Source organism: Arvicola amphibius, chromosome 3 (genome assembly GCF_903992535.2).
Source record: "Arvicola amphibius chromosome 3, mArvAmp1.2, whole genome shotgun sequence".
NCBI lineage: Eukaryota > Metazoa > Chordata > Mammalia > Rodentia > Cricetidae > Arvicola > Arvicola amphibius.
In genome coordinates this window covers 98,843,082-98,855,565 of record NC_052049.1, presented here as the reverse complement: position 1 = coordinate 98,855,565, position 12,484 = coordinate 98,843,082, and the positions used below count along the sequence as shown (strand labels likewise).

Here is a 12,484-nt window from a genome sequence, read left to right as displayed (position 1 = left end):
AACAGTACTCAATTGCTGAGCCATCTCTGCATTGCCCTGGGCTTATTCAAAAAGACACTCAGTGTTATCTCTATGAAATGGGAGCTTTCAGGTAAGGCTCAGGATGTGGAATGATGCCTGGGACAATGTCTCCCTCAGGATGCTCTCCTGAGGAATCCCATTTTTTCTGTAGCAGTATCTTACCTCAAAGAAATGATACAGGCTTGCTAGCTGAACTACACCCTTCAATGGTTTCATTCTCTTTTCAACAAAGGTAGTGAGAATGACTGTCTTGTGATTTCTGGTATTTCCAGTGGAAAGGAAACAGAGGAGGCCAAGTTATGGCAGAGTTGTCCAGCTGGGCCTTGAACTACAAAAGCACCATAGTTCCTCTTCTTGCTAATGAACAGCTCTTCCCTGGTGCCCATCCCTTTCCTATCCTGGGCAGGTGAGCCTTAAGTTGGAAGAAAAGTCATATTGCTGTGGTAGAAAGGGCATGTGACAGGTGCTGGGTGGGATCCCTGAAGGAAGCCTTTCACCTGTCTCCTCAGTAAAGGGGTGGTGAGTATGTCATCAACATCACATAGCAAGGCATTTGTATTTTTACTGGATGCCATCCCAGACTATCCAGTCAAATCTTGCTTTTCTTTTTCTTCTTCTTTCTTCTTCTTCTTCCTCCTCCTCCTCCTCTTTTCTTTACAGGATTGCAGGTGAATTGCAGACATAGCAGTTTGGGTAGCACTCTTGTAACTCACTGGACTGGGTCTGAAAACTACCTCTCAAGGATCAAGTCTGGCCAGCTGCCTGTGTTTTTAATTCACACTTTGCTGGAACACAGCTTCCCTTATTTATGGATTGTTGGTGGCTGTTTTCACGACCATGGAGGAACTGAGTGACTACAGCTGACAGCGCCTGAAGCATTTGCGTCTGACTCTTTGTACAGGAGCTCTCTGGCTACTCATCAGGCTAGAGACTTCTCACAAAATGAGAGCCTGGTCAGATTTGCTGTGTAAGACGAGAAGGCAGCTGAAGACTGTGAGCATTAGTACTGAGTAAGTAGTGAGTGGTCTGTAGTATGCTTTGAGAGACTGATGGGATTTGGATCTAGGCTCTGTCATCCTCGAAAGTAATTGATGTGTCATGTGCCACTATGTGTCATGCTCCACTCCACATCTATATGCAGCAACATGGCAGAACTTACCTCATGGTGTTGATTACTGGGATAAATGATAATATATGCAAATGAAAGTAAATGACCAACAAAAGGCAACTTCCATGGGAGATTGATGGGCAGAATGAATCCCTACAGAGGCAATGTCTACCAACGCACTCATTGTTTATTCCTTGAAAACCTATTCTTTTATCTGTCTGATTTTCATTTAGTACTTGTTGTATCCTTGGGAATAAGTACTACTGTAAGCCAACCATTTTTAATGTGTACGATCCAGCAATGAGGGTGGGGCAATGAGTGAGACGATTCCTGGAGGAGTTCCTGAATGGACCCCTCATTCTCTGAAAGAGATGCCCTACTTTTCAGACAGTAGGTCTGGATGGGGTGTCAGGAAGCACAGTAAGCATGGACTAGGGTGTCTTAGGACAGACCTAAAACATTTAGGATGGAAGAGCAGAAAACTAAACAAACAATAACAATAACAAAAACAGCTCTTGTGAGGTCCCAAAGTTGTTGAAGCAGTGAACCTCTGAACATTTACTTATGCACTGACTTTATGGAAGACAATGTTCCTAGCAACTTTATTCCTATCCAGAACACCCTAACTCATATATCCAGGGACTATGTTTATACACTGCCACCCCATCTAGGATCCAACAACTGTCAGGTGCTGAGAGCAAATAAAAAAAACGGGTGGAGTCAGGCAAAGCAGGACTCAAGAAGGTCTGGTGAGACACATCAAGGTACAGTGAAGCAGCACTCCACACGTGTGAGGCAGGCAACTGTTACATGTGAGTGCAAGCACATCAGAAATTGGAACCTTATGCACTGCTTGTAGAAATGTAGCTGCTACACAGGACACAATTTTAATCACAGTGAAAATACAGCGATTCTATAGCCTAGCAACCTTACTTTTGGGTACTCTTATCTGAAAGTACAGAATGCAGAGCTCCACAGAAGCACTTGAACTGCTATTCTCCATTGTATCTACAATAACGAAGAAATGAAAGCTGCCTAAATGTCCACCACTGGATGAATAGATGAAGAAAATGTGGCGTATCCATAAAACAGAACATTGTTAGTCTAATAGAGATCTTTTTCACATGCTATTACACAGATGAACCAGAAGCCACAATGCTAAGTGAAATAGTCAGCCATAGGGCACACACTGCACAGCTCCACTCAATTGAAGTGAGATTCACACACACAGAAAGTGGAATAGTGACCATCCAATCCACCACAACAACCAGCAGGGGACAGGAGAGATTGCTTTCCACAGAGTATAAAGTTAGTTATGCATGATGGAAATCTCTAGAGATGTGGTGCACAACAGTGTTTATAGGCAAAACTCCATGGCACCCCTATAATAAAAAGTCATGTTGTTTTTTGGAAACTTCAAAATAAAAGACAGGGTAACTTCTGTTAATATTAAATTTTTACATGTTCCTATGCTCAGATCTGGGAGTGCATTTTCCTTCTAGGTTCTATAAAACTTAATCCAATATCTTGAAAAAATTGTAGGCTATTGTAGCTATATAATATAATTAAATACAGCTTCCTTGCACTTCAATAAATAATGGTAAGGATCACATTTAGAGTTTGAAAGAAAGAGCTCAGTATCCTTCCACCCCTCATATTTTTACTAGATACATCATCAAGACAAAAAGTGTTGGTCTTATTTCAGATATTAATATTTTGAACTAATGAGTAAACGTAGTCATAAAAAAGCCAGAATAAAACAACAAACAAAAAGGAGAGAAAAGCAGCAAGCCAGTGTGGACTCAGTTCTTCCCTGCTTTTCATTCTCCTAATCTGAGCCTCATCCTGACACTCGGGCTCTTCCACATGTTGATGATCACATAGCCTGACCATGCCACCCAAACCTAGCAGGTCTTTTCCAAAGCCAGACGGGTTCTGAGGATCTCCCTAGTTATCTTTATCATTTTCCTCTTGAGGAAAGCTTGTCTTCTGGGGCATACATAAAATAAAATGCAAGGAAGTTCTCTGGGTTGCATGCATGAAAAGATCCCTTAGACTTCACTGCAATAGGGAACTCACGTATTGGGCTATTGACAGGTTTACGCACGTGTGCCAGGACTGGTAGTAGATTCAAAGTGACACAGGTGACTATGGACATGTGGAGGGCTGGGTGTGGGGAGAGCAGAGTTCCAGAAATCAGGACTGATCACTCCACAAAAACAGAAGAAAGTGGTCCTTACTGCAGGAGCAGATCTCAGGAGTTCCCTGTAACCATATCCTGCAAGGCACTCAGAGGACATCATGTTGAGTTACCTCTGCCTCCAAGGGCCAAAGGGCTCTGGAGCCATCAAGTCATGCTTCAAGGCCAGAAGAGGCCATGAAACTTTATCTTACCCACATCTTGCTTTTGGGCAAGAGCAGCAGCCCGAGCCTCCCAGTCACATCAGAGAGTGATGTGTGGTGACGAGCCTCTCAGGGTACAACCCTTTTCTATGAACAACTTAATTGTGTGCTCATTACATACTTCAGAGTCTGGAAAACCTTGATGTTGGCTCTGGATGCCTCACCCCATTCTCATCAACCTTCCTCCAAGACCCCCATCCATGTGGATCCTAATGACCTGGGGGTTGGTTGTGGTCTCCCATTGGTACCAAGTGAATGCCAGCGACTCATAAGCATTTGTTGGGAGTAGCATTTCCCTTGTGACTCCCTCCAACTCCCTTTTCTTCTAACAGTTCCTCTGAGTTGTTCCATCTTTCCAATGGACGCAGAACACTTCTGCTTTCATTGCTAGGCTCATAAGGATTAATTAAGGAATGGGAAATAAAATCTATATCCTGCAAGTTTGCTATATTATGTGTTCAGAATAAACGATTCTTGGCCAAAGTCTTATGAGGGGATTCCCACTTATCCCAACTGCTGTTCTTTGTACACCCTCAGCCATGGAACAAGTACTTTCCCTTCTCTTTGGAAAAACTGAGGCTGAATATATAACTTGACATGCAATTCTGTTAGGATAGATGGAAACTTACAAACCTGAAACTCATTTGCTCTTGGGTAGGAGAGTTAAGAAAATCTGTAGTGTAAACCCTTGCAGGAAAGGGTGTGAAGGGTGGGGTGGATTTACCAGAAGTTTGACTGTGTGCTCTGAAGCCTTCTGGACAGGAAAAGTATAGCCACCCAAGGAAGCAGCATTCCTGACAACCCCTAAAAGGCCACTGTGTGAGAAAACAGCCAAAGAGCAAGAAGTCCCTTGAGACATACTTTCCTTCCCTCCTCTGGAATTACTGCAGCACTAGGCAGGGCAAAGGAGTGATCCCGAACAAACGTTCAGTTTCCAGGTGGGAAGAGAGAGCGCAGGAGACGGTTTCTCCTCCTAGGAAAATCTGGCTATAGTTTTCTCCTGTACTACCCAATGCTTGTGCATTTGTGGATTAGGTGCATACATGCACAGGGCCATGGTGTTGGTAAACCATGATGGTGAGAAGGCAAAGGAAAAGGCTCTGCTTCACAGCATCCTTTCCCAAAGAAACAAGACCTTCTCATCAGCAGCAATCCACATGCCATAAGACTATGGAAAGAGATATGCATGCAATTAGGTTACCGATCCCCATCACCTGTTTCTAAGGGAGACCTGGCAGGAGAAGTGAGCCCCTGAGATGGAGGCTAGTTTAGGTAGCCTAGCTCCAGAGGGCATAGATATATCTTAATGGGTCTCTGGGTGGTTGAAAGCTCTCTTTTTCAAGCCTTTGAAGACGGTGTGAATGACTCCTAGCTAGGTAGAGACAGCCATTCTCTTGAGGCTGCCCGGGGAATCCGAGGCAGAGGTGGTTGGGGCAGGCTCCTCAACGCAGTTACCGAGGTCCAAGAACTCCAGGATGATGTCGCCAAGGCAGTAAATCAAATGTCTGAAAGAAATGCACAGAACCAACTGATAAGAGTGCCTGCCTCATAGAGCTCTCGAAGACGCTGCAACTGTTACCAGCAGCTGCAAAGTCTGCAGCACAGCTGCCATGGAATCAGTGCTTACTGCACTACTGAAAGCTACAGCTCAACAAAGGCAAGAACAGTACTGGAGACCAGACTGTGCAAAACCACATTCTCTGCACAGTGGCATCAGCATGCCATCACTACTCTGCAGAACTTGGGAAGAACTGCTGTACTGTCATTCTCTGCACAGGGGCGTCCACACACAGCACTACTCTGCAGAACTGCTCTTCTGTTGGGAGGAACTGTTGGGATGTCATTACAGCTGACTGTTGTGTCTGATGATGGATCACAGTGAATTTACTCTCTATGAACTGAGTCCTTGAGTCTGAGAGTTGAGAACTTGGACACTGATGGAGGCTTGAGAAGGCAGGTGCTAGGGGATATGATACTTTCTTAAAGCTGTCCCGCCTTAGAGATGGGATCTATCTCCTGAAATGTTCTAGGTTCTAGTCCCTTTATATGATGCAACCCTATCTATATCCCACAAAACAATGACAATCTCTGATCTCAGTACTAATCACAGCTTTGCTGTGCAGCTGGGAACCTGTGCTGAAAGACATCACATAGCCTGAACAGGTCAGGGCATATTCCTGACATAGGAACTGACAAATGTTGGGGAAAACCATTGAGCACACTTCCTCAGCACAGTGCTGAAGTGCTGATGTAATTGTGTAAAGTGGCATTTTATGGAATTTAGCCACAAGGACTGTTCTTGCCTGGAGGTTAGCAGAGCACTTTTAGCAGCTCTTGCTGGGGTCTGCACTGAGTTCTTCCAGACACAAACAGTGACTGGTCATACAGCAGCCTTCTACTACCAAGTCACTGCTCAGAAGCTGGCAAGCACGGCTTTCACTGAGTGTGTGTAGAACCTGGATACTGACCCTTTGGTCAGCACAAGTGCAGACCTATTCTGACAGTGGGCTCTGCCCTTACCAACCTTATACCTGTGACAGCAGACAGCTTTACCTATGCTGTGCTGGGTATTGCATACTCCGGCCTACCTGTTGATGAGGGGTTGCTGGAATGACTCCAAGACCAGACTCCAGCTCAGCCGGCATTTGTTCACCCCCAGGATGTCTACTAAAAAATCTGAAGGAGAAAAATCAAGTAAGACCACTGCGGCCTTAGCATCAAAGAAGAGCATCTCCAGAACTCATGCTAGCCCACAGACTGGCTACTTCTAGCATAGCCCTAAGGTACACAGCCAAATGAAAATACCATAGAACAGAGAGAAGTTGTGAAAAAATAAGGTTTTTAAAAATGTGTAACTTAGAATGTGCCTCAAAGGTGGAGAGATATTTTTGAGGTCAGTGCTTAGCTGGTGAAAAGGTAACTCAAGTGGATTGTCCAGAGCTGAACTCATTACTCTTCCCTGGTTACCACAGCCACAGGCAACAAACGGCCTTCCCTGGCACTGAAAAACAACACAAGAGAAGGCCGTGTTTTTACTATTACTAAGGACACAATTAATCAAGTGTGAGCTCTCAGGAGGCAGCATGCTCTTCTCTAGTCCCCAAATACCATCAGTTAGCAGAGAACTCAGCATCGTTACATGGTAGGAACAGTGTTGAGATCTGCTATTGCAGCAACAGCTTTTACAGAACTGTCCCAGTCTTAAACCCACATGTCTATTCTTTAGTATCTGTGGTCAAAGTGATCCTTCTACTCTCTTCTCATCAAACTTGAGTGAGTGATGGAAGAATCACAGCCGTGGCCATCCTCCCATCAGCTGGAGAAATGGGACCTTAAGGACTCTTTTGGACATGGGGAAGGATGTCAGGCAGCAGTGGCAAAGCAGGATGGGAGGAAAGAATATACATTAGCAGTGAGTATCACAATCTCACTGGTCCCATTACCTGGCAGGATACTCATCAAGCTCTGTAAAGCCTGCTTCTCAGTAGCTGCTTTCTGTGCCTGAGTCCTTCCAGGTCGTGGAAACTTAGGCAACACCCCACCAGGCCAGATAGATTCCCGAAGAAGCCGGAGGTACTGCACCCAGCGCTGGGGACACGTTAGATTAGCCACTTGCACTTCTAGCCACCTGTGGTAGAAGAGAGAAGAAAAAGCCAGGCAATTTCAAGGCAATAGGCTGGCTATCTACCTCTCCTCTCAGACTCATATTTTGAAGTCCCAGCTGTGAAGAGACAGTATTTGTGAGCATAGGCTCTGAGGTAATTAGATCATGGGCCATACCCTTGTGAATGTGGCTGCAGTGTTCTTTCTAAAGAGACTTAAGTCTGCAAAAGAGGTGTTTCATCTTTACCATGTAAGAATATAGGAATGAGATATAAGTCTGTGAACCAAAAAGTAGGCATATGACTGATTCTGTCACTATCTGGACCCTGACTTCTCAGTCCTTAGAAGTGTGAGAAGCGATTTCCATTGTTTACAAGCTTTATGGTATCCACTATATTTTTCCTAGGTTCGTCCTAATAGACTAACAAGAGTATAACTCATGTAAGTAGCCACAGTCAGCAGCAGCCTTCATGATGGAAAACCAAGCCAGCTCAACAAGTAGGACCACACATTTCAAGACAAGCAATTCTGATAACACTGTACCAACCAGGCACTTGCAGAGGAAATGCAAGCGGGCCCCAATCTCAAAGCAATCTTTGGGTTGTACCCAAAGTCTCCTTCTCTCCTGTATTCACTGCCCTGGAGTAAAGATATTGGTGATTTTCACACAATCTCTTTTCTTCCTCCTTGCCATCTGATATGGTCAGGAGGCCTATAAGGCCTTTGTCTTCAGGATGTTCTATACCCTCACACTGCTTCAAGCTCTCTTCTCTGCTTCCACAAAGTCTCATGCAAACACTTACTCCCTGTTGCATGAAACTCTCCTTGAGAGGCCCAGCTCAAGTACTCTCCTCCTGAGGCCTCCTCCGGCACTTGGTGCTGTAGCGAAGGTGTGTAGTTAACATACTCTGGCATATGAATTCCTTTCCCCTGTGTTTAGAGCTTTATGTTTTAACTAGTCAGTACCACAATAATTCAATGTCTTGTACTTCTTCAAAATCCCCAAAGTACCTTGTGGCCCAAGAAATGCTTGCTGAGTGACATCTAGTTTCATCATTATGAAAGCCTTTCCCTTTGTCTTGCTTTCAAACATGATTCAGTAACTCTCAGGCACAGAAAAACCAATTCTGGAGCTCAGCTGAAAACCTGGAAGGTGTATCAACATTATTACGTTTCTGTATTTTTCTCTAGTGATATCAAGTCACTGTTGAGGCCTCCTTAGTATGTATCTCCTTGGAGACAGTCATGGCTATGTTGGTCAAGGATGGACCATCAACCACTTCTCCTTATATCCAGAAAGTTGTTTGGGACTGCACTACATGACAACTCATGCCATTGCTCTTATATCCAAACTACCTGCCAGCCATCCAAGAGAAGAGGGGCTGACAAGGCAAACTTTATTTAACCTCCATTCTTCAGACTGTCTGCATTCCACTCACGCTGGGCATTCCAGTCCAGGGGGCTGCAATCCCCCAAGTCCGGGGCTCACAAATGATTCTAAGAATAGGAAGTCCAAAGGTAACAGCAGGGCAAGAATGGCAAGCACTGATAGAGATCAAGCGCGGCACAAAGCCTCTCTTGCCCAGAATAGCCAACAGGATCGTGCCTGTTATTATTAGGGCTGCATCTCCTTTCACAAGGCTTTTCATTCAGCAGGCCTAAGCCACCTGACAACAGGGATCTAGTGGCAAGAAGAATTCCTGTTCCTGTTTATAGAAGAGCAGCACCCGAGGGAGGTAGCTGCAATGACCTGATCAGGTTCTCTCCAGGGGTAAGGTGGCTCCAGGACTCCCTCTTCCCTGAAAGCCATGTACGTGTTTGCATTTTTTACTAAGGTGAACCATGTGTGCTAGCTCCCATCTAAGAATGGGGGAAATGGGCAAAGGCTTGCTTGCTAACTTGAATCTTCTAAGAGAGTGGTGAATCTTGACACAACACATATTAAGCAGGATGAGATTTAACTCAGCTTCATTCATGTATGCATAGAATAAACCAGTCTGTCTCCTTTCCTGTCTTCTGGGCTGGTAATGTGGTATTCAAACTCTCCTAAGCAACCACAGCATCCACACAATCTTTCCTTATACAAGAGTGCATCTGGGTGCATCAGTCATTTTCTGGGCATGTCTCAGAGATCAGGAGTTTTAGTCTACATTAATTTATCCAGATTTTACTATGGCAAGAATGTCCTTCCTCTTTGCTGTCTCCCACAGGAATTTAGCATCTCATGCACAGATGCAGGGTACAAACAGTGTTTAGTATGCTGCAAAGCATAAACTTATACAAGTCTGACCATAATTCTTCAAATTCTACGAACGCTGGGAAGAAGAATCAAAGCCCAAAATGGTAAAATTCAGCTCCTGGAGACAGGGCTCCAGTTGGTAAGCTAAATATGGGGAAGCAAAGCAGGGGAACTGTCAATGAGGACTGGGACCACCAAGCTAATGCAACAGTCACTGGAAGGCAAGACGAAGTTGAAGCACAGAGCTGGTCAACTGAAGGCCCCAAAGTCAACCCCAGGAATGTCTGAAACAAGCCTAGGGTAAACTGGCAGAAATAGAAAAGAATTCAGGTCTACAAAGAAGAGTTCTAGAGTACATCTCACAGGTCACATGTGGCACATGTGACTTAAATAGCCATTCTTTCCAGACGGTCCTCTTTCCAGTATTTCCTGCAGTCCGCTTTCCCCAGGCCCGCCTCACTTCCTGGTCCTAGTCAACACATCCTCTGTGCTATCCTCTGTGCTAACTGGAGGGCTGGGTGGAATCCCATCATGAACAACAAACACTCCAGTGCTACAGGGAAAAGTGACCAAGCGCCAACTAAGAAGACTGCCATCATAACCACCCTTGCCTAAGCGTCATGCTCCTCAAACACTACTCTGAAGTATCCAAGCCAGTCTCTAAGACATGTTTTAGTATTACATAGGATGTATTTCTAAGCTGTAGATTCAGGTATTTGGTATAATTTGCTTTTCTTGATGTCTACATAGAAACAAACACTAGGAGATTCTAGAAAACAAAGAGGGATGAGATTCTAGACCCAGGTTCCCTTTCTTTTATTCTGTCATTTTTCTCTAAGCCCATTTATTTAAAATTTTTTTCGAGATTTTATTTTATTTATATGGGTATTTTACATCCATGTGTATCTGTGTACCATGTATGTGCAGGGTCTGTGGAGGCCAGAAAAGGAGGTTTGATCCCCTAGGATTGTAGTTAGAGCTGACAATAGGGCACACCATGTGGATCCAGGGAATTGAACCTAGATCCTCTGCAAGAGTGGCCAATGCCCCAACCCCTGACCCACCTCTCCAGCTCCACCCTTCCATTTCTTTATCAAACTTTAACCCCCTGAGTTCTACTGGGCTCACTCTGAAATCAAGCTACCTACCTGTCACAGGGAAGGCAGACATGAAGGAGTGATCAAGAAAGCATGATCTTGTGACCCTTCATTTGTTCCTTTCTTCTCTCTATTGCATACATTTTCCTATTCCTTTGAAATTTTCTCTTTAAAAATTATTTTCTTGTTTACTTATGTGTACACGTAAGTGCATGTGGATATCCAGAGAGGCCAGAAGAGGACTTTAGCTCTACTGGGAACTCTATTGGTTGTGAGCCACCTACATCGGTTCTCTGTGAGAGCATCAAGTCCCCTTGACTTTTGGGTTCTTTCCAGCCCTGTCTTATTCATTCGTAACACAGCGAAGGAAAAGTTAAAAAGAGATCTGTATTGCTGTAGCTCCCTTAAGTAAAGGGATGAACTGATGGACTGAAGCAGGGTCTCTAGCCTCATGTAACCCAGACCGGCCTTGACATGTCATCTTCCTACCTTTACCTTCTGCTGCTGGGACTGTGTCTCTTACCCTCTGGTTAACTAAATCTAAAGTTTCAAGGTGGCTATAAACACACACATCTCTCTCACCAGTTATCAGAAGTAACTTCTGCTGCATCACTTACAACACAAATACCATTGTTTATGTAACACAAGACGCCTGAAGTAAGCACACTGGAATAAACGGTAGAGGGTAGAGAATAGCCTCCAGCAGCACCGGCTTTATTTCCCATCACTATTCCGGGTCTGATATTTGATTTAGAGAGGCCTTTTTCTGTCACTCTACCTTTATCCCTCCACTCTCCAACCCCCACTCACAAGCTTAGTCCGTCAAGCATCTGGGAATGGAAGACACCAAAATAGCAAATAACATGACCAAAATTCAAAATGAAACAAATATCAATAACAAAAAAGGACAACCAAGAGACTGCGCTGGGACATCTGGGACAATGGAGGGGCTTCTGCTTTGCCAGATATGAAAGGGGGGTATGAAAATTAGGGCTTGCAGCTACAGAGGAATGAACGTTACTCCATGTTCAGAAGAACCTGGTCTGAAATAACTACAGAGAGAAATGGAGCAGGGGCTAAAACGGAGACAGTTTAATACCAGGGCTTAGGACAGCACTTCAAGGTTAGTAGAAGGTCACAGCCCATCAAAACAGCAGAATCAAATCTCCTAAGGGAGGGGAGAAGACATTAGAGATGGTGTCTAATGGAGATAGTTGAATTCTCCTCTCACTTCTTGTCTAAGAGAACTACAGGCTAAGTGAGGGAAGGTCCTAGATTAAATGACTAAATGGAAGAGAAATGACGGTGAAGTCATGAAACAGAAAATATGTGTATTAGTAATATTCTAACAAAAATTCCTAGTGTATTTTGAATGAAAGAAATTAGAGATCTCTTAATTATCTACTGCGCTGTACCCCATAGCTCAAGATACTCCAACCTTACTGAAAGGTATCAAGTACAGTTCAAAGAAAAAGAGAGAAAGGGTGATCAGGTTAAAGCTGACCTTTAATGAGCTGTTCTTCTGTTTATGGACATTTACTACCATTTGAAACAGACCTACAGTATATTAAAAGTGGCGAATCACCATAGGACCCTTGAAGGAAAATTTTTAACCATATACTTCCTAATGGTTTGACTACTAATTCTTCATCGTGAGGGCTTTTCTGGGTATTAAGAAGTACTCAACTAGTATCTCAGTCCCTCTACCTAACTAGATAGTAGCTATGACAATCAAAAGTACTCAGACATTGCCATACACCCCCTCAGAATAACATGGCTCTGGTTGAGAATAATTACCCTAGACTTAGGGTTGTTTAGATTTAATATATTGGGCCACTTTCACAGTAAGTTTTAAGAGTTCAGCAGTTTAACACATTTAGTATATTTCAAATAGTGGCTGGACATCATTAGCGAATGTGTTATCATTTGTAACAACAATTTAAGAACTCAAAGTAGAAATTGAATAGGAAATATACAAGTGTATTATATATTTTAGGATAGTTTTGTTTGTCT

The 12,484-nt window shown here is 43.9% G+C and overlaps 1 protein-coding gene across 2 annotated transcripts in view; it reads right to left on the bottom strand.

Moving 5' to 3' along the window:
• Nucleotides 1-2,228: 2,228 nt before the first annotated feature.
• The window catches only part of Snx19 (sorting nexin 19), a 37,107-nt gene continuing 26,851 nt past the window's right edge, over nt 2,229-12,484 (bottom strand). For both annotated transcript variants that reach the window (XM_038322688.1, XM_038322687.1), the window contains 3 exons: nt 6,976-7,160; nt 6,121-6,208; nt 2,229-5,037 (listed from right to left, as the gene is read on the bottom strand). In XM_038322688.1, coding sequence (XP_038178616.1) covers nt 4,905-5,037; nt 6,121-6,208; nt 6,976-7,160 — 406 coding nt within the window. In that variant the 3' untranslated portion in view covers nt 2,229-4,904. The remainder of the gene's footprint in view (nt 5,038-6,120; nt 6,209-6,975; nt 7,161-12,484) is intronic.